The following is a 22959-nucleotide window of genomic DNA, read 5'->3' as shown; positions in this document are numbered from 1 at the left end:
TTAGAATATTATATATGAGTATGTATAGGTATAACCCATGGAAGGAAACAATTGTGCACCTTTGCTAAACACATTATTTATTGTATTCTCCGCGTGCTGTCTTCACAACTGAAATCACCCCTTTCTCGTTCAGTGTCTGCAATTTGCTTGCTCTGTTGACTTGCTTTCTTGGGATTGACACTAAGCAGTAATTTGATGTAAAGAAGAACAATCTCCTTGTATTGTAGGTCAGTTAAGCGATCCATTATTTGTCGACAAGTTTGTAATCTGTTTTCAGAGGACGCGTGAGGCTGTGGTGCCACGTAGAGGTGGACAAAAAGATCCAAGGTGTGGCGGACAAGCTGCCATGTCATGAAAGGGTCATTCCATATCAACTGAACCAATGATTTTTACCTCTACATTTTTAATTCTTTTGAGATTTTGTTATTTGGTAATAGTGTGTCAGATAATGCAAAATGTGAAGAAGAAAAAATTCTAGATATTTTTTTTTTTTTCTATTGATTTTCAAAGTTCGGAAAAAGTGCGAATTTCGGTGTTGCCTGCCTTTACTGCCTCATAACTCTGGCTAAAAAAAAAAAGATAGAGAAACAAAATAAACACCATTCTACTCAGAACTGTACAGGCTTTCACCAGATACGTCACAAGAGTATCTTTGTTAATATTTTACCCATGCGAACGGAAACGCAAAATTTTAAAACGCATTTCCGAAAAAAAGTTTAATTTCAAAAACTGCACATGTGCCTGCTAGGCTCCTAGCCACATCTGTACCAAAATGCAAGTTGGGATCTTGATGGGATCATAGTTTAAAAAATAAAACTATTAGGCCATGTGCACACGTTAAGTATTTTTCACGTTTTTTTCGCGTTTTTTCGCTATAAAAACGTGATAAAAACGCGAAAAAAACGCTTACATATGCCTCCTATTATTTTAAGTGTATTCCGCATTTTTTGTGCAAATGTAGCCTTTTTTTCCGCGAAAAAAAAGCAACATGTTCATTAAAATGCGGAATTGCAGGGGATTCCGCACACCTAGGGGTCCATTGATCTGCTTACTTCCCGCACGGGGCTGTGCCCACGATGCGGGAAGTAAGCAGATTATGTGCGGTTGGTACCCAGGGTGGAGGAGAGGAGACTCTCCTCCACGCACTGGGCACCATATAATTGGTCAAAAAATAAGAATTAAAATAAAAAACAGTCCTATACTCACCCTCGATGTCTTCCCGCCTCCACTGCACGTTGTCGCTTCGGTTCCTGTAGCTGGTGTGCGGTGAAAGACCTGCCGATGACGTCACTGTCCTGTGATTGGTCGTGAGCGGTCATGTGACCGCTCACGTGACCGTGACGTCACGGAAGGTCCTGTGCGCACAGACCAGCTATAGGAAGAGGAACGGACGCCGGTGAGGAGATGTCTGGGTGAGTATAAGAATTTTTTTATTTTTTTAATTATTTTTAAACATTCTATCTTTTACTATAGATGCTGCATAAGCTGCATCTATAGTAAAAAGTTGGTCACACTTGTCAAACGCTATGTTTGACAAGTGTGACCAACCTGTCAGTCAGTTTTCCAAGCGATGCTACAGATCGCTTGGAAAACTTTAGCATTCTGCAAGCTAATTACGCTTGCAGAATGCTAAAAAAAACACGAAAAAAACGGAAAATAAAACACAAAAAAAAAATGTGGATTTCTTGCAGAAAATTTCCGGTTTTCTTCAGGAAATTTCTGCAAGAAATCCGCAACATGTGCACATACCCTTACAGTGTCAATTTGAGAATCTTGAATTCAGATCTGTTCAGCTTGGGGTCTATATTTACCAAATAATCCATGATTGTTAGATATTACTGTATTATTTTATTATGTTACAGCTTAGAAGCAGGAGAGGACAGAGGAGAAAGCTTTGTCAGGGGTAGACAGTGAATGCAGAGCAGATGACAGGCCGGCAGCTCGGGCCTCCAGAGGCAATATTCACACCAAATCTTAACACCCAGGCGACTTTTCAAATAGAGGGAGAAAAATATTCTTAACATCCAGTTCATGTATTGTACAAACCAGGACTACGAAGAGGAGGAGAGTTTGTTAAAACATCGGTTACAGGAAGCAGAACCCATCACAGGGACTCAGCAATACCACACTGTCATTCCATGTAGTGACACAGAAATAAAAACAAGGATTTTTTCATTCAGCAAAGACAGTGAAGCGCATGAAGTGGTAGAAGGCGGCACAAGATTGGCAATGGATGACAGAACTGGTTATGTGACCTGTGAATATGATTGGCGCTGGTGGCTACTGTACTCTCCAAAGACTGTGAAAATTAAGTAGAAGTGAATTTTCTGCACCTTCTGGTCCAGCGCCGTCCTTTGTGTAGCCAAGAAAACCAGACATTTTAAAAGTTAACAAAAATCAGATACTAACTTAGGTGGAGCCGAGCACCATGACAGGCCATACATATTCTGAAAAGGAAACGGCCATTGATGGTAAGCGCTTATGGACAAGATCACATTTCACCCACTAGAGGGGGACACATTGATAAGAGGGATTTTTGGTTCTTACCATAAAGTCTTTCTTGGAGACTCCATTGGAGGATACAGGTAACCATGGGTGTATGCTGCTGTTTCTAGGAGGCTGACACTATGCAAATAAAGAAAAGTAACTCCTCCCCGGCAGTATACACCCTCCGACAGGCACCAGGCTACTCATTTGGTGCAAAAGCAGTAGTAAGAACAAGTATAAACAACTCAACATATGTACCAACCCACAACAACGGCACGTTGGCCAATATGGTACAACATAAAGGGAGGGTGCTGTGTCCCCCAATGAAGGCTCCAAGAAAGAGATTTTACGGTAAGAACCAAAAATCCCTCTTTCTTTCTCGCTTCATTGGGGGACACAGGTAACCATGGGACGTCCAAAAGCAGTCCCCAGGGCGGGATAATAAGAATAGAGAACTAGGTCAGCCGCAGTATCTTCCTACCCAGGCCTGCATCCGCAGAAGCCTGAGCGTGCACCTTGTAGAATTTCACAAAGGTGTGGATGGACGACCAAGTAGCTTGGTGACAAACTGCCCAAGAAGCTCCCTCAGCCTGGGTAAAGTGAGTCCTCACCTCCGGGGGAGGCTGTTTGTCTTGAACACGGTATGCCTTCAGGACCGCCGAACGGATCCACCGAGCAATTGTGGACTTAGAGGCGGGGAGCCCCTTCTGACGACCTTCCGAGACGACAAACAGAGGGTCGGACTGACGAAAAGGAGCAGTTCTGGCAAGGTAGACTCGGATAGCCCTGACCACATCCAAATTGTGGAGAGGCTTCTCCAAAGGATGAACTGGGGAAGGGCACAAAGAAGAAAGGGCGATGTCTTCATTGATGTGAAAAGCCGAAACCACCCTTGGCAGAAAAGGAGGGACCGGCCGAAGGACAACTTTGTCCTGATGAAGGACCAGAAAGGGAGACCGACAGGACAACGCAGCCAACTCGGAAAGTCTCCTGATCGAGGTGATGGCGATCAAAAAAGCTACTTTCCAGGAAAGAAGCGAAAAAGAGATGTCCCGAATCGGTTCAAAAGGCGTACACTGGAGGGCGCCGAGCACAAGGGTGAGGTCCCAAGGAGCGACCGGAGAATGGGAAGGAGGTGCAACATGAGCAACCCCCTGAAGGAAGGTTCTCACCTGGGGGAGAGAAGCAATGTCTCTTTGAAAGAGAATTGACAAGGCAGAAACCTGACCCTTTAACGTGCTCTTATCATGGTTTTTATGACACGTTGAGAAAAACCTGCGTCCTTCAGGATCGCGGCCTCAACGGCCATACCATTAAATTCAGAGACCGAGAACTCGGGTGGAAGAGGGGACCCTGCGATAGAAGATCCGGACGGTCTGGGAGCCTCCAAAGTACATTCGATAACATGATCACTAGCTCCGCGTACCAGGCCCTGCAGGGCCAATCTGGAGCTACTAAGAGAACAGGAAACCCCTCTGACTTTATCTTCTTTACGACCCTTGGAAGTAAGGGGAGAGGCGGGAACAGGTAAGGCATCTGAAACTGGGCCCACGAGATCACGAGAGCGTCGCAGCCGACAGCCCTCGGATCCCGGGATCTGGATAAGTACTGGGGAACCTTGTGGTTTGCTCGGGAGGCCATTAGGTCGACGTCCAGCACGCCCCACCTTTGGCGAATGTGGTTGAAGACAGCGGGGAGAAGAGCCCACTTGCCTGACATGAGCCCCTGACGGCTGAGAAAGTCGGTTTCCTGATTGTCCACCCTGGGATGTGGACAGCTGATATGAAGGGAACGTGGTTCTCTGCCCACCGCAGAATTTTTTGCCACCTCCGTATGACCTGCTTGTTGCGAGTCCCTCCCTGATGGTTTATGTAAGCCACAGCTGTGGTGTTGTCCAACAGAATGCGGACTGGTTTTCCTGAGAGGAGGTGCTGCCAGCGGAGGAGGGCTAGAAAAATAGCACTGATTTCTAAGAGATTGATCGGGACGCTTGCGTCTTGAGCAGTACAGCGCCCGTGGGCTGTGAGGGGGAGAAAGACCGCACCCCAACCCTGGAGACTGGCATCGGTGGCGATGACCTGCCAGTGGAGGGGGGAAATAATGTCCCGTGCAGAATGGAAGTGGATAGCGTCCACCAAGTGAGAGACTGTCTCACATCGAGAGGGAGGCGAACTGGGCTGTCTAAGGAGAGTGGATTCCTGTGCCAAACTGACAGAAGGGCCAGCTGGAGAGGGCGAGAGTGGAACAGAGCATAAGGGACCGCTTCCATGGAAGCGACCATCTTGCCCAGAACCCTCATGCCGAGCCGTAGAGGTAGAGGGGTACGACGCCTTAGGGCTTTGATGCCCCTTCAAAGAGAGGATTTCTTCCTTGGGAGGAAGACCTGAGCTTGAATGGTGTCGAATTCCATGGCCAGGAATGCTAGGCACTGGGTCAGAATCAAGGTGGACCCTTGTTCGTTGATTATCCAACCGAGGCGGGTCAACGTGTCCAGAGTGATCAGGAGACTGTGGCTGCAGTCGCGGCGAGATGGACCCTTTACGAGGAGATCGGTCTAAGGGGATTCTCGTAATCCCCTATCTTGACGAAGGATGGCCATGACCGCCGCCATTACCTTCATAAAGACTCTGGGGGCGGACGCCCAGCCGAAAGGAAGAGCCGTGAATTGGAAATGTTGGTCCTGGATCGCGAGACGAAGGAACCTTTGATGCTGAACACAAATTGGAATGTGCAGATACGCATCCCGAATGTCCACAGAGCACAGAAATTCTCCCGGTTCCATGGAGGCGATCACCGAGAGCAAGGACTCCATCTTGAAGTGCCGAATCTGGAGTTGGCGGTTCAACCATTTGAGGTCCAAAATCGGGCGAAGAGAGCCGTCTTTTTTTTTTTTTTTTTTTTCGGAACTACAAATAGATTTGAGTAAAAACCAAAAAAACGCTGGTTGGAAGGTACTGGGACGATTACCCCTAAGGCGAGAAGGGAATCGACTGCCTGAAAAAGCCCTGGGACCTAGGAGAGCTGTTTGGGTGGGCGGGAGAGGAAAAAAACATCTTCCTGGGGGTGACGAAAATTCTATTTTGTAACCTGATGTCACAATCTCCCTGACCCAGGCGTCGTCGACCACCGATAACCAAGGCTCTGTGAACAGAAGAAGCCTGCCTCCCACCCTGGAAAGATTTCCAGGTGGGGGTGACCTGTCATTTGGAAGAAAATATGTGGTCGCGAGAACTGGAAGAGTTGGAGGAGCGGCCTTTAGCTCTCCAGTGAGGGGTAGGCCTGAAAGAAGGCTTCCTTTGGTCGCTATAAGTGGAAGATTGGTCATGCTGAGAGGCACCACCTGAGGAGGTGAAGGAGTGAAAGGGGCGAAAGGAATGGGGTCCCTTTCTATTGAAGGGACGCCTAAGCCTAGATTGCGGAAGAGAAGTGCTCTTACCGACCGTGGCGTCCGAGATCTTTGGAGCGCAGCTAGACCAAATGAGCTTGGATCCCTGGAAAGGCAAACCTGTGAGGGATTTTTTGGAAGTGGGATCTGCGTTTCACGCCTTCAGCCAGAGGACACGGCGAATGGCGACAATATCGCTGTTTGCCCTTGCAGAGCAAGCAGCCGCATTCAGAGAAGCATTCAGAAGGTACTTTCCAGCCAGTGAAATCTGATCTGCTAAATCCGCAAGCTCCTGTGCGGGAGCCGAAGCTACAATGCCTCTGCGTAGGGTTTTGGCCTAGGCTAATACCGCTTTCGCCACCCAGCTAGAATCGAAATTGGGGCAGAGAGAGGTACCAGAAGCTTCAAAAGCTGATTTGGTTAGAGCCACAATGTCTGTCCATGGGGTCCTTTAGAGACGCCGTGTCAGGAATGGACAGCGCTGTCTGGGAGGATAATCTAGATACAGGTGGATCTACCTTAGGAGATTCGGACCATATGCTAACAAGGTCTAAAGGTATAAAATGTGTAAACGTTTCCTCCCTGGAAAACGTTTACCAGGGTGTTCGCAGTGTCTAGACGTAGTGTTATCAAATTCCTTATGATTGGGAAAAACTCTGGAAGGACGCTTCATCCGTTTGAAAGAAACGGAGATGTCCTGAGAAGCTGCCTCTTCGTCCTAAAGCTCAAGCTTTTGAATAATGGCTGAGATAAGGCTGTCAATCATATCCTGCGTTGCGGAAGTCTGATCTGCATCTGAGTCAGAATCCGACTGAGAGGATACATCTGACCCGACGTCCGCCTGCGAAGAGCGGAAACTGGTAGAGAGCGGTATTCCGGCTGACGTAGTTGGCCTGAAAGAAAAAGAAATGCGGATCTGGTGTTAGATCCAGGTCCGCCTCCTACAGACACTAAGCAAAAACTGAGTTGCCTGGTGCCTGTCGGAGGGTGTATACTGCCGGAGAGGAGTTACTACTTCTTTATTTGCATAGTGTCAGCCTTCTAGCGACAGCAGCATACACCCATGGTTACCTGTGTCCCCCAATGAAGCGAGAAAGAAAGACCAGTTTAATAACGTACTATTAATTGTTTGATTAGTTCATATTTTATAGAACGAGGAATTAACTACTGTACTATTCTTCTTAAACACTTCATTAAATGACATTTTTAGTGAAAAAATTGTTCCATGTATAAATAGGTGGTAAAAATATTGGTTCTTTTAATCTGGTTTTTAACATATAATTAGGATGAGACTGTATTTAGAAAATCACACTTGAGGATTTGATCACCTACAACAGGCTGTAGATAAGCCGCCGATATATCCTGAAAGATGAGAAAAAGAAATTAAATTATACTCACCAAGGGGCGGTCCCACTGCGGTCCGGTCCTTGGCCTCCCATCTTCTTACGATGAAGTCCTCTTCTTGTATTCATGCTGCGGGTCCGGCGCAGGAGTACTGTGTCTGCCCTGTTGAGGGCAGAGCAAAGTACTGCAGTGTGCAGGTGCCGGGCCTCTTTGATCTTTCCCGGTGCCTGCGCACTGCAGTACTTTGCTCTGCCCTCAACAGGGCAGACACAGTACGCCTGCGCCGGAGCCACAGCGTGAAGACAAGAAGAGGACGTCATCGTAAGATGGTAGGCCACGGACCGCGACACCCACCGCCCCTGGGTGAGTATAATCTAACCTCTTTTTCTCATCTTTCAGGATACATCGGGGGCTTATCTACAGCATTACAGAATGCTGTAGATAAGCCCCTGATGCTGGTGGGCTTAGCTCATCTGCGATTTTGGAGGTGACAGGTTACCTTTAAGTTAGTTGTCTGGGACTTTAACATTGATGTCCTATCCTAAAGGCTAGGTCATCAATGTCTGGTCGGTGGGGGTTCAATTCCCAGTACCTCCGCCAGTCAGCTGTTTCTGGAGTCGGTGGCTGCCGGAAGTGCTCAGTTACGGAGCTACACAGCACAGCTCCTTCAACAGAATAATGGCCACTGCTGGGTACTGCATACCTACCACTGCTGGGTACTGCACATCTACCCCTTATTTATTTGAATAGGTGGCAGATATGCAGTACCCGACATCAGCCACTGAGCAGTTCTGGCTGCCGCAGACACCGGGAGCTGCTGATCGGCTGGGTGTTGGGTGTCGTACCCTCACCGATCAAACATTGATGACCTATCCTAATAATTGGACATCAATGCTAAAATCCCTGACAATTCCTTTTACATAATGGAATTTAAATCTCCTTTTTCTAGATTATAATATGTAGTTTAGACTTGTCTGGAATCTTTAGATAATATTTGGGACCTTTACAGATTTTTATATAGTTTAATACTTTTTTTTTCTGTTTGTCTGTTCCTTGCATCATAAAGTATTATTGCAGCTTTTTAGTTAAGTATATAAAACCTTGTTTCGTCTTTCTAGGTATCAGAGGAAGCTTATCTACCAGACAATGAACTGGAAGTAAGTAGTTGTACCATATGGTTACTGCATACGTCTGTTCTCACATATGATTAGTCAGTTAGTTTCTGAAACCATTGAAGAAAATAATAAGCTTTAAAATTGGTAGATACTTGTACACTGGCCAATGAGTTACCAAATCGACTTAGTTCCATATATCGATTTGTCTAATTTTTGTCTAATCAAATTATCATTGCGATCATTCCAACTCGTACAGTTTCACTATTGTTGGCAGAACTTTGCACTTTACAGGGGGAAAATGCTATCAACAAACTAGACTTTTAATAGATAGAACCTTTTGGTAAAGCACATCAGTCTACGGTTTATGGAAAACAGAATGAGGCCTACAAAGAAAAGAACACTATACCTACATTCACATATGGTGGAGGTTTAAAGATGTTTGGGGTTGTCTTGCTGCCTCTGGCACTGTGTGAAAGGTGTCATTAAATCTGAATATTACCAAAGGATTTTTGGTCACAGTGTAGTGCCCAGTGTCAGAAAGCTGAGTTTGCATCCTAGGTCATGGGTCTTCCAGCAGGACAATAACCCCAAACATATTTCAAGAAGTACCCAGAAATGGATGTAAACAAAGCATTGTATAGTTCTGAAGTGGTCAGCAGTGAGTCCGTATCTAAATCCCATTGAACACCTGTGGAGGGAGCTTAAACTTGCTTTTGGGAGAATGCCCCTTCAAATATGAGAAACCTGGAGCAGTTTGCAGAAGAAGAGTGGTCCAAAATTCCAGTTTAGAAGTGTAAGCAGCTTGTGGATGGTTATAGGAAGTGATTGTAATTATTTATTCCAAAGTGTGTGCAACTAAATATTTAAGTTGAGGGTGCCAACTATTTTGTCTGGACCATTTTTGAGGTTTAGTATGAAATTATGTCCAATTTGCGTGTGTGTGTGTGTGTGTGTGTGGTGTTCCAATACACACAAAGGAAATAAACATGTATAACAAAACGTATAATTGCAATAATTTTCTGGGAGAAATGCTTCATATTGTGGAACAATTTCATATGTTTCAACACTTTTAAACATGGCTGTATGTCATGTCGGTGCATTGGAATCTTTTTCGTACTTTAATATTTGAAGGTTTCTTTTCTTTAGCTACTTCTGTGAAAACTTGTGTTCTTCTCTTTTTAGGTTTCCACGAGGCACCCATATAGAAACAGTCCAGTCTCCTAATGTAAGTTTCTCCCATTCTGGAGCAGGAGTTATATTACTAATAACGTAGGGGTGTTTGCTCCTCAGGACTTTATGAATACTGATGTGGAAGCTAGAATTGAATTTTGGTTATTATTATTCAGGTTTACAAAGATTGATAAAACATAATACATAGATGATAACATCCTTTTGTTAATAAAATTCTCTTCAGCTAAAACTATTTGACAGCTGAAAGCAACTTTGAGAATGTGCACACGTGGTGTTTTTGCTGCTTATTTGACACAGTATTTTAAAGTGCCATCATAATACATAGGATTTTTGAAATCTCACGCTCCATTTTCTTTCCTTTCGGATTTTGAGCCCTGCTGCAATTTTGCAGAGACGTATCAATTCTTTTCAACCATTAAAATAACTTGCTGAAAAGCACAAGTAAATGCTGCAAAATGCATGGTAAAATGCAGTATTTTTCCTGCCACCACTTTTTTGGGGCAGAAAAATGCTGCAAAAAATGCAATGTGGGAACATTTCCTTAATGTGATTTTCCAATACTGGACAACCGCTTCATGAGCTCAAGGAGGTGAAACCAAACAAATAAATGAAAACTCAAAACTTGCTTCCAGGACTAATGGTATTTCTCGTTAGGAAGTGTTGAATACCCTGCCAGGCTCTTGGGATCAACCTCCAACAAAGGCTGCAAGTGAGCGCTGCAGCTAATCAGCCGTATCTAATCAGCCGTAGCTGCTGAACTGCAACTTTCACATTTTGTACAGGCGGGATTGTCACGCTGCTGCAAAAGCAGGTAGGTGCAAGCTCCACTCGATTGCAGTAGATTGGAAGCAGGACTGTAGCTAAACAGCTGGCTAGTCAAACTAGCTGGGTCAAATCCTAGACTGTAGCGCGGTACCAAAGGAATAGGCAAACCCACAGTCAAAGACAAGCCAGGGAGTCGGTAACGGTCAGGAGCAGATTAGACAGAAGCAGGTCAGGATACAAGCCAAGTCAAAACCAGGGAGTCAGCACACTGAAGGGAAACACGGAGTCAAGACGGGAATAGGGGAAAACTGAGAAAAGGGTTCAGACAGCAGCGCAGCAGGACAAATCGGAGCAATCAGTCAGCTACAGCAGCACTAGGCAAAAACTATAAGGGTATGTTTCCACGTTCAGGATTGCATCAGTCTTTGGTCAGGATTTTATGCAAGTAAAATCCTGACCAAAACTGCACCTGAGGTCACTGGCAGGTCACCTGTGGTGTACCTGCGTGTTTTGCTCATAGTAGCAACATGCAGCGTTTTGAAAAAACGCACAACGCATGCGTTTTCGCGGCAAAAACGCATGCGTTTTTAAACGCATAGTGGAGTCTGGATTTCATAAAATCCCATCCACTATGCTGTAACATCTGGACGCTGCGTTTTTGACGCAGCAGAAAAACGCAGCGTCAAAAACGCAGCGTTTCCTGAACGTGGAAACATACCCTAAGGGTATTTGTCCACGTCCAGGATTGCATCAGGATTTGGTCAGGATTTTCTGTAGGTAAAATCCTGATGAAATCTGCACCTGAGGTCACTGGCAGGTCACCTGCGTTGTTCTTGCGTTGTTTCAGCAATGTAAGGACATGCTGCGTTCTTAAGACGCGCCGCATGTCCTTTTCCGCGGGCCTGCCGCATGCATCTTTTAATGCATAGTGGAGACGGGATTTCATGAAATCCCCTCCACTATGCTGTAACATCTGGACGCTGCGGCTCTACGCAGCGTCGAACACGCAGCGTTTCCTGAACGTGGGAAAACATACCCTTACTGACCTCGCTTGCAGGAAGCAGTGGCGATAAATAGCCAACCTGAACCCAAATAGAGGCTGAGAAAGGTTAACTCTTGACATGACCAGACCGGGAAAAAGGGAAAACGGAACTCAAAACCCAGTCTGGATCATGACACGGATGCAGAGAACTAAGGAGACTGGTGGGGGCTTATCATCGAGTACGTAGAAGGAGCAGCAGCAGTTATGTAGGTATCGTGGTGTTTTTAACCTTCCTGGGCCCATTGGAAAGTGTTTTTTGTTTTTTTTTGTTTTTTTTTGTTTTTCAGTTGCAGACAACCCATTAAAACATTAATGTCCTAGCAGTTTAAAAAAACACCACCTGTGATAGTATTGTTTCTACCATATTTTTAGATCATGATTTTATTTTTAAGTTGAGTTTACCTGTTGTAAGAAGCATATAACTTCTTTGTTCTAGAGTGAAAGGTGCATGGTTATCACCAAAGTAGATGAAGAAGAGAGGAAGACAAAAGAGCTACAGAAAAAAGCCAAAGAACAGGTACAGCTGAAATGTCCCATACACTTGGATAACAATAAGCTTCCCTGATAGTACCAGTGCTGTGTATTTGCCTTTTTTTTCTGCAGGAAGATCTTAATGATGCTGTTGGGTTTTCTAGAGTTATTCAAGCAATCTCATCTTCTGTAAGTATGAAATCCGCACAATAATTAGAATGAACACTAGCAACACACACACTCGCGTCACTTCTATCGAGTTCTCCACTGGGCATGTGACATCTGTTTCGACTCTTTAAAACCCAACTGAAAGGGATCACCTCACTAGAAATTGACCTATTTTTCAAACAGGTTTTTGTTCAATTTATTTTTTGGCAATTATTTTTTAACCATGTCACTATCTGTATAAAAAATGGTAGTGTTGTAATTTTCACACTGATCACTGGAGCTTTTTTCTTCTTTATTCAACTATTTTAGGAAATCCAGATGTAGATAAGCAGACTCTGACCCCAGCTTTAGTATTAAAGCATCTAATGAGCAGAGGTCATTTTGAAGGGAGGGAGAGCAGGTCAGCTGTGACATGACCTATTGTGATTGGTGGATCCTTTGTTATCAGCTGGGTATGTTGTGCTCAAAAGTTTACATACCCTGGCAGAGTTTTTGCTTTCCTGGCCTTATTTCAGAGAATATGAATGATAACACAAACTTTCTCCACTCATGGTTAGTCGTTGGGTGAAGTCATTTATTGTCAAACTACTGTGTTTTCTCTTTTCAAATCATAATGACAACCCAAAACATCCAAATGACCCTGATCAAAAGTTCACATACCCTGGTGATTTTGGCCTGATAACATGCACAGAACTTGACACAAATGGGTTTGAATGGCTACTAAAGGTAACATCCTCACCAGTGACCTGTTTGCTTGTAATCAGTGTGTGTGTGTGTGTGTATAAAAGCTGAGTGAGTTTCTGGGATCCAAACACTCTTCCATCTGTCATCCAGCCACTGACATTCCTGGATTGTGAGTCATGGGGAAAGCAAAAGAATTGTCAATGGATGTACGGGAAAAGGTAGTTGAGCTGTATAAAACAGGAAAGGGATACAAAAAAGATATCCAAGCAATTGATAATGCCAGCAGCATTCAAACTGTGATTAACAAAAGGAAAATTAGGGGCTCTGTAAAAACAAAACCACAGTCAGGTAGACCAACAAAAACGTCATCCACAACTGCCAGGAAAATTAAGGATGCAAAGAAAAACCCACAAATAACATCAGCTGAAATACAAGACTCTCTGAAAACTAGCAGTGTGGCTGTTTCAAGATGCACAATAAGGAGGCACTTGAAGTAAAATGGGCTGCATGGGCGAGTCGCAAGAAAGCCTTTACTACGCAAATGCCACAAAGTATCTCACTTAAAATACGCAAAACCATACAGAGACAAGCATCAAACCTGGAACAAGGTAATTTGGAGTGATGAGGCCAAAATTGAACTTTTTGACCACAACCATTACATTCGGATAGAGGTCAACAATGCCTATGATGAAAGGAACACCATTCCTACTGTAAAGCACGGAGGTGGATTGCTGATGTTTTGGGGATGTGTTTTCTACAAAGGCACAGGAAACTTGTTCAAAGTTGAAGGAAAGATGAATGCAGCACATTATCAGCAAATACTGAAGGCATATTTGCACTCTTCAGCCCAGAAGCTGCGCATGGGATGTACTTGGACGTTTCAACATGGCAAGGATCCAAAACACAAAACCAAGTTGACCTTTCATTGGCTACAGCAGAACAAAGTGAAGGTTCTGGAGTGGCCATCTCAGTCTCCTGACCTCAATATCATTGAGCCACTCTGGGAAGATCTCAAGCACACAGTTCAGGCTAGACAGCCCAGGAATTTACAGGAACTGGAGGCTTTTTGCCAAGAATAGTGGGCAGCTTTACCATCTGAGAAAATAAAGAACCTCAACCACAACTACCACAAAAGACTTCAAGCTGTCATTGATGTTATAGTGGGGGCAATACATGGTATTAAGAAATGGGGTATGTGATCTTTTGATCAGGGACATTTGGATGTTTTGGGTTGTCATTATGATTTAAAAAGAGAAAACACATTAGTTTGACAATAAATGACTTCACCCAACAACTAACCGTGAGTGGAGAAAGTTTGTGTTATCATTCATATTCTCTGAAAAAAGGCCAAGAAAGCAAAAAAATTCTGCCGGGGTATGTAAACTTTTGAGCATAACTGTAAGTGTTACTTGTCATTGTAATCCTGCCTCTAATGATAAAGAAAATGCTGAAAAGACAGTCAAAAATAGCCCCAGTGGCTAATTTTGTATTTTATTTATTTATTTTTTTTAAATCAAGATTACGATAAGAAAAAAAATTGCCATTTTTTTATTTTAAAGAAATGTAACCACTTGAAAGTGACATTTTCTCTTTAACCTCTTCCCGACATATGATGAACTTTTAAATCATACCCCCCCCTCCCATTTATTAAATTTGTATAACCCTATATCCAGGCTTTTTTTTTTTTTTATTTGTGTGTCATCTCTATCCATGTTTATTCTTTACTTTGCTTGAATTTGTATACTCACTGGGGTCTAAGGGGTAACGTTTCTCCTTATGGAGAGTGACATACCAGCTGGCTTGTCAAGGTAAGGAGGCTTATTCGCCGTGCAATGCTCCTCTGGGAATTTAAATATGCAAATTGCCTCTGCTGAAAAAAAGAGGACTTAACTCTATAGCGCCACCTATTGGAAGTAGCGATCCTACAAGTCACAATCAACCCTTTTGCTCTTTTTTTCAGCAGAGGCAATTTGCATATTTAAATTCCCAGAGGAGCATTGCACGGCGAATAAGCCTTCTTACCTTGACAAGCCAGCTGGTATGTCACTCTCCATAAGGAGAAATGTTACCCCTTAGACCCCAGTCCAGAGCCTCTCACCTAGCCAAATCAGTTCTCATGCTTCGCACTGACGAGGGCCAACAGCCCGAAACACCGTGTCTGCGAATTGAGATACTGATTTGGCTTTTATCCTAAGTCATATTGCACGACTCGTTAAAGGGTTGATTGTGACTTGTAGGATCGCTACTTCCAATAGGTGGCGCTATAGAGTAAAGTCCTCTTTTTTTCAGCAGAGGCAATTTGCATATACTCACTGGCTGATGTTAGTATAGTCCATTGCTAACATGAGCTCTTGCTCAAGCAGCCAGCATAAGGCCGCCAATAGTACCATATTTTAGTACATGATCAGAGATAGGATTTCATGGCATCCACTTCGTCAGGTCTTGCTGTTAAGGGTTTTTATTCCTCCCAAATTTATTTGATATCAAGTGCCTTCTCAACCTTTTCAGCAGACCTATGGGAGTCCCAGGTCTTGAGACCCCCACTGATCTCAGTCTGTACACAGATTGAGGTACATGCTCAGACTTTCTATTGAGGCCGTACAATGCTCTATGTGCACGATCAGGCAGGACCATTTGTGTCTGCTTTATTTAGCATTGCATAAATGTGGTGAAACACCTTAGCCATAGACCAGATGCTGGTTTGGCTCACAGCTTTTCCTCCCAACGTCCCCCTACCTCTATATACATTAGCTCTGGTTTCAGGGCGACTCCCACCGTCATCAACTGGTTCAGTTGACACTTATTTAATGTGTATGGTCACCATTAGTGTGGCGGGATTTTACCGAAGAATGGAAAAATGATATATTTCTAATTAAAACATTTTGCTGTATACATGCAACCTATCCTTTTATGTTCTGACAGTTTTGGTGGTACAAACAGATTTAGTTTTATAGTAATTTTTTGAACTCCTTTTCTTGCAGGGAAAACTCGTGGTTGGACATAACATGATGTTGGACGTCATGCACACCATAAATCAGTTCTATTGTCAATTACCTGTTGTAAGTGGTTATTTTGTTTGGGACCTTCCTTGGTGTGTAGGTCAGTAGTGGGGAAACTTTTTTTTTTTTTTTTTTTTTTTTTTTTTTTTTTTTTCTTTCTGCCAAGGGCCATTTTCATATTTATACCATCCTTGAAAATTACCCTTATATTGCAGATCTCAGCGTGAAAAAGCCATCACTGTTCATGTTACATTTATAGAACTCAAGCAGTGGGATATCTTCAGTATATCTGTGACATAGGAGACACAGAGACTGCTGTGTATGTATCACATAGGAGACACAGACTGCTGTGTATGCATCACATAGGAGGCACAGAGACTGCTGTGTATGCATCACATAGGAGACACGGAGACTGCTGTGTATGCATCACAGAGGAGACACGGAGACTGCGGTGTATGCATCACAGAGCAGACACGGAGACTGCGGTGTATGCATCACAGCAGGCACGGAGACTGCGGTGTATGCATCACAGAGCAGGCACGGAGACTGCGGTGTATGCATCACGGAGCAGGCACGGAGACTGCGGTGTATGCATCCCAGAGCAGACACGGAGACTGCGGTGTATGCATCACAGAGCAGACACGGAGACTGCGGTGTATGCATCACAGAGCAGACACGGAGACTGCGGTGTATGCATCACAGAGCAGGCACGGAGACTGCGGTGTATGCATCACAGAGCAGGCACGGAGACTGCGGTGTATGCATCACAGAGCAGGCACGGAGACTGCGGTGTATGCATCACAGAGCAGGCACGGAGACTGCGGTGTATGCATCACAGAGCAGGCACGGAGACTGCGGTGTATGCATCACAGAGCAGGCACGGAGACTGCGGTGTATGCATCACAGAGCAGGCACGGAGACTGCGGTGTATGCATCACAGAGCAGGCACGGAGACTGCGGTGTATGCATCACAGAGCAGGCCTAAAGCATTACAGGGGGGATGCTGCCGCTGCTGTCTTCTATGGGGCCGGGAGCGCATTGCACGGTCACTCTGCCCACAAAGTACGTCCTTACTCTGGCACGTAATCTGCCATTGCTTGCACCGCAGTGTTCAGTAGTGAACACTACATGCACGTGCTCGCAGAGTAAGAAGAAATTAAGCTGCATTCTGACAGGTGCCTTACCGAGCACTGTGGTCCCAGGAAATCTGCCTGGCAGCCAGAGGAAAGATAATCGGTGGCTGTTTACAGCTGTTTAGGGGCTGAGGATCCCCACCCTTGGTGTAGTTAGTAACTGCTTTGAAATAATGAATTGCTCGGTGTACCCGAGTAGTTCAGTGCAACTTCCAATCTACTTGTTTTCCATCCATCTCCTCCCAATCTTCCTTGATTTGATAGCTCTAGCTTTATAGGGCCAAGGGCAGAGATAGAAGAGAAACAAGTATGAGAACTGTTTGGCCACATCATGGGTGCACCGAGCACCTGTGCTTGGTTTGTACAGTCATTTTGTGCTGACAAGACTCCCTTTAAGCATTCAGGGACCACAGGTTGATTCAGTGGTTTTCGGTCTTGCTGGGTTAGTTAAGCAGTTTTATTGATAGCATTTTTTCTCTGCAGTTAAAGGGGTTGTCCGTGACTTGTGCAGTGACGGCCTGTTTTTAGACTAGGCAGACATTCTTCGATGAATGAGGGTGTTATGTGCTGAATAGTGAGCACACCCGAGATACTCGCATAATACGTTATCAGAGCACGTTCGCTCATCACCAGAACCACCTGAACCCTCGCTAATGAGCAGCATGGAGCAGATGCAATTTCCCTGTGTGTGGCATCCCCACCATTGTTGCGTGTCTGTGTATGGGCCGCAGACTCAAACGACCGTGTGGATGAGCTGCTGATTGCATGTAAACCAGGAAAATAATGTGGCGTTCATCTACATGAAAGTTATTGGTCTGACCACTGCCGATCAAATATCGACATCATCGTCATATCAGAATAGGCAGCGTGTCTGTCCCGGGGATCCACAGAAACAAGACTGCTCACTTCTGACATCTGTCTGGTGTCGTCGTAGAGAAGCCCTTTGGAAATGCTTGTCTGCAAAATAATCTTTTATTTTTTATTTTTTTTCTAGGACTTGGAAGAGTTTAAAAGATTGACAAATTGTGTTCTCCCAAGGTCAGTTTTCCTGCGCCCTTACTATAGACAGTATCTTTGTATTTCGCTATTAGAATTAATTAAACTATGTAGCTGGGGGACAGTCGCATTACCAATACACTAGATATCGGCAGTGACATATTTAGTTATAGAGCTGAAGTATCGGTATACTCCAATCATCCGCCTCATAACCCGTACTCCACAGGTGTAAAGTTGGTGTGTTCATTATGATACACCAGCTTTTGTTTCCAAGTTCACACTTACGTTAAGCTCATTAATGTCCTTTTTTTTTAATTTTATTTTAATAAAACATTTTTTGTCTGTTTTCCAGAGTGCTGGACACAAAGCTTATGGCGTCTACACAGCCCTTTAAGGTAGTAGTCCTACCAAAATGCTTACAATAACATATGGTGGGAACGAGTTCTGTGGTCTAGCTGTTACGTTACATCCATAAAGGGCACGCACGTGCATAGAAAGTGTATCGCATGCGTAGAGCTGTGTATATCCAGCTCATGTGTCCTGGTGTATGGAGAGAGCTTTATGTATGCAGCACTTCCCTACAATGTATAGACGTTTGACATTTATTCTGCACGATTCATGGCCCCATATTTCATGACTGACCCCTATGATGCTGGTCCAGTGCTAATACAGCATGCTTCATTGTATTTTCCATCATGCATTTTACTTAAACACTAGATGGCAACTTATTCAGGAACAGATCCCATTGTTTACTATGGATTATACCCACCTAGAACCAGTTTTCTCTGCAAGAGATGTAGCAGTGCTCTGAATGCTGAGCTCTGTATAACCCCACTCCACTGATTGACAGCTTTTTGAGTACAATGTACACTTCTCAAAAAAAATAAAGGGAACACTTAAAAAAATAATAGCAATGGTTCATGTATTGAAACCACTGAGTATAAGTACGCTGCAGCAATGTGTGCCAGTCTAACTTTTAATCTATATTCAAATAAAATATAAAACTTATAAAATAAGTTGAGCCAGACCTAAAGTGCAAAAAACACACATCAAAACATACGTGCCACGTCCCTTACACTAACCAAAATATAGAACGGATTTTTCCTGGCAGTACTATATGGTGATGCACACACTCAAAATGCTTGGTCAATCAGTGTATTGCGGATACTCCTGTCAGAGGGCAAGGGTACGTCAATCAGTGTATTGCGGATACTCCTGTCAGAGGGCGAGGGTACGTCAATCAGTGTATTGCGGATACTTCTGTCAGAGAGCGAGGGTACGTCAATCAGTGTATTGCGGATACTCCTGTCAGAGGGCTAGGGTACGTCAATCAGTGTATTGCGGATACTCCTGTCAGATGGCGAGGGTACGTCAAACAGTGTATTGCGGATACTCCTCTGAGGGCGAGGGTACGTCAAACAGTGTATTGCGGATACTCCTCTGAGGGCGAGGGTACGTCAATCAGTGTATTGCGGATACTCCTGTCAGATGGCGAGGGTACGTCAATCAGTGTATTGCGGATACTCCTGTCAGAGGGCGAGGGTACGTCAATCAGTGTATTGCGGATACTCCTGTCAGAGGGCGAGGGTACGTCAATCAGTGTATTGCGGATACTCCTGTCAGAGGGCGAGGGTACGTCAATCACTGTATTGCGGATACTCCTGTCAGAGGGCGAGGGTACGTCAAACAGTGTATTGCGGATACTCCTGTCAGAGGGCGAGGGTACGTCAATCAGTGTATTGCGGATACTCCTGTCAGATGGCGAGGGTACGTCAATCAGTGTATTGCGGATACTCCTGTCAGAGGGCGAGGGTACGTCAATCAGTGTATTGCGGATACTCCTGTCAGAGGGCGAGGGTACGTCAATCAGTGTATTGCGGATACTCCTCTGAGGGCGAGGGTACGTCAATCCGTGTATTGCGGATACTCCTGTCAGTGGGCGAGGGTACATAGTCCTTCTCAATTATACACCTAAACCTATACCTAAATAAGAAACTGGAAGACTCTCGCCCGAAATGAGGCTCAGGAGTCCGATACCTGGGTCTGACAGCCCCTCACACGGTCCCAATTTCACCATGTCGTGCTCAGGTTATCAACAGGAGCAAGGTGTGCTGCTCCATCGTGTTTCCTCTGTAAAAAGATTCTTCAGGGGAGTCTTATTCACTCAGTGGGAAGTCCTCCCACCATCAGTCACCGCTAGTCATTACCTCAAGACAACTATGTGGTGTGGTAACAGGCGTTGCGGTGTTATCTTGAAACCTCTGCGCTTTATGCCTGCAGCTGTGTCACTTCTGGGGATACCTGCATCACTTCTGGTGAATGGAGTCTTCTAACATGTAGATCCAGAGGAAGCACTGACGCTCCCATGAGACATGCTCATTGCCCCATATTAGTGGAAACGTTTTCTCAATTCCACATACTGCTATCAGACTTGTTCCCTGGATGAAAGTCCCATCATGGAATCTAGTACTCATAACCTGTGATGATATTTTTTTCAAGATGGACAAACAGGCCCTTCGTGAACTTGTTTAGAGACTCGACCATTACAACACATGTGGCAGAGGGTTGCATAGTCTCACTGCTGTTACAGTGAAGAATCTGTGTCTGTGATTATGATTAACCCTTCTTTCCTATAGATGTAGAGCATGTCCCCTTGTCTCTGTTGCAGGCCTAGGTGTAAAAAGATTCTTATACTTGCGGGCAATCTCCTTACAATATACAAATATAGGATGGAACAGTACAGAGATCTTTATTTTTCCAGCCTTCAAGTCTGATACCCTGTCTTGGGATTGCAGTCCACCCATTCCCTTATTAACCTTGGTCGCTGTGCTTTGCACCCGCTAGTTCAGCTATGTCCTTATACACCAGAGACCAAAATGGCTCATCATATTCTAAGTGTGACTTGTATAGTGGCAAAACTATGTTCTTGTCATGAGCATCTCTGCTTCTCTTGATGCATCCCGTGATTTTATTTGCCTTGGTGGCAGTTTCCTGGCACTGGTCACTAAAGTTGTTGGCTGTCCACCCATACAAAAGTTTTTTTTGGATCTTGTGTACAATTTTGTGCATAATTATACATTTTTGTTTTCTTAGTCCATATTCATGGCCTAACATTTATTTAAGTCTTCCACATGAAGGGACATTTTCCAAACTTTGTCAATAAGGGAACACGAGTTCAATACAGAAAACATTCTGGCAGCTACTCTTGGCATGAAGAGCGAATTGTTTTCACTTCTTGGGTCTCTTAAGGTTAGATGTCATATACTGATATATATATTTTTTTTCATATCGGACGTCTACTTGAACTGTGAAAATGGACACTGCTCTGTGCGGATTTCATTTTCAGCTTGTAATAGTTGTATTCTGTCTCTTCACCTTGCTTGATCTTTACACCTCTGTGCACATCTGGCTAACACACTACCATAGCAGAAAAAGTTTGGACCCATTGGAGGGGTCCCTTCATAGAGTGTAATCAATCACCAGTCTCCAAGTGGGAATTTCCAAACATAGAATGTGTTATGCAGTTTCCAACCACAAAACTCACTCAAGGTGGTCTGGTTATGCAAGTTTGGCTGGTTTGAGTTTTGAACACTCATTGGGATTGCTTCTGCCGCCTTCTATCATTTAAGCGCTCTATGTTTCTTATTGTAAATTGCTCAGTTTTTGTTTGATTTTTTTTCCTCTGAAGAACGTCTTTTTATTTATATTTTTTTTTTGTGTGTGTGTGAGGTCTCCACATTTACTATTTTTTCCTTAGCAACTTTCATCTTATTAATCTGATATGTAGCCTCTTTGTTTGCATGTTGATCCCCTCTGCAACTCCTTTACTGGCCAACGTTTTTGCGGGTGTCTCTTTTTGTCCTCTGAACCTGTGTTTTCCCCATGTGCCCTCTGGAAGATCACTAGTTCTTTCTTGGTGACTAGTGCTTCTTTGCTGTTCATTCCCGCTTTTCCACTCTTATCAAGATATGCTGTCTCAATATTTCTTTCCTTTCTTTGTTTTTTCCTTTCATTTGCAGGCATCCATTTTTCCTTCTCCATTCCACAATTGAGATTTTTTCCAGCTGGAAACTTAGAGCTCCTCATATCTGTCCAACAATGTCTTGCGTTGAGACATCCAGCTCTACTTCACCAGCCAGTTTCCATCCAAAACTACAATTGTTCAACTGATCAAGAGGTCCTGTTATAACCCCTGGTACCTCTTACATGTATTTGCAACCCTTATTAAAATTCTGTCAACTGCACCTTGGTATAAGCTTGCTCCCAGGTCACTTCTCTATTCCTTTCTATGCTCCTCAGGGTGTACACCTTTACAGTCTTGAAAGCTTCTGGTTGCAAGTTCTGCAAGCTTTATTGGTCTGGTTAGATTATCCCTCCCTAAGGTCTGCTTTAGGACATCCCACATTCTCCTGTGTCGTCCAGTGACATGAGTGAGAAATGTGAATTATTTTGTTGTTTTTTTCATTAGAGGAAACTACCAGACAACAATTTTCTTCATGCACTCTGTAATGAGAGAACTAGAGACTCTTTACAAAACCACAGCCTGGAACACTGTACAGGATAGCTGCCAGAACATCATGGCTCCATCATGAGGGACACAAATTTGACATTCTACAGGATGCCGGCGTAAGGGACCATGACCCCAGCTGGAAGAATACCGAGCTTCTCCATTGATCTTCACTAAAACCAAGGATACGTTTCAGGAAGAAAGGACCTGAGCCCCATGGATAGATTTTGAAAAGCTACGATTGGGACCCACCAGTCACCTGGCTACATGGAGATGTTTAAAGAAACCAAGTTGTGACCCTCCGGTCACCTGGCATCGTACCTCAATGGGATATCCGCTTTCTAAGCTTGTCTTTACTCCATTAAGTTTAATAAAGCAGACGTGGTCACTTTGTGCTCTTTACGACATACTTTTAAACCGTGACTGTCCTTTTTAGGTGGGCACTGGTAGCATGGTCAAGTGTGCCATCATGTCAGCCTCAAAAAGGAAGACTCCGCCAAAAGGAGTTCAGAGCGAGCACAAAGTGACCACGTCCGCTTTATTAAACTTAATGGTGTCGTCATCTGATATGCTCAAACCAGTTCTTCAGGGCTTCAGACGGAAGCCCTGTTGAAGCCACTGATGTGTGGCAAAAAAATGTGATGTGAGCATAGCCTTAGATGTCACATCACT

At 44.2% G+C, this 22959-nt stretch overlaps 1 protein-coding gene across 2 annotated transcripts in view; it reads left to right on the top strand.

The window, feature by feature from the left end:
* Nucleotides 1-22959, top strand: part of PARN (poly(A)-specific ribonuclease) — a 128574-nt gene that overhangs the window by 24229 nt on the left and 81386 nt on the right. For both annotated transcript variants that reach the window (XM_077275170.1, XM_077275169.1), the window contains exons 9-15: nucleotides 8335-8373; nucleotides 9514-9556; nucleotides 11766-11846; nucleotides 11933-11989; nucleotides 15634-15711; nucleotides 17779-17822; nucleotides 18133-18175. In XM_077275170.1, coding sequence (XP_077131285.1) covers nucleotides 8335-8373; nucleotides 9514-9556; nucleotides 11766-11846; nucleotides 11933-11989; nucleotides 15634-15711; nucleotides 17779-17822; nucleotides 18133-18175 — 385 coding nt within the window. The remainder of the gene's footprint in view (nucleotides 1-8334; nucleotides 8374-9513; nucleotides 9557-11765; nucleotides 11847-11932; nucleotides 11990-15633; nucleotides 15712-17778; nucleotides 17823-18132; nucleotides 18176-22959) is intronic.

This window comes from Ranitomeya variabilis, chromosome 7 (assembly GCF_051348905.1).
Source record: "Ranitomeya variabilis isolate aRanVar5 chromosome 7, aRanVar5.hap1, whole genome shotgun sequence".
Taxonomy (NCBI): domain Eukaryota; kingdom Metazoa; phylum Chordata; class Amphibia; order Anura; family Dendrobatidae; genus Ranitomeya; species Ranitomeya variabilis.
This window is presented reverse-complemented; position numbering and strand designations above follow the sequence as displayed.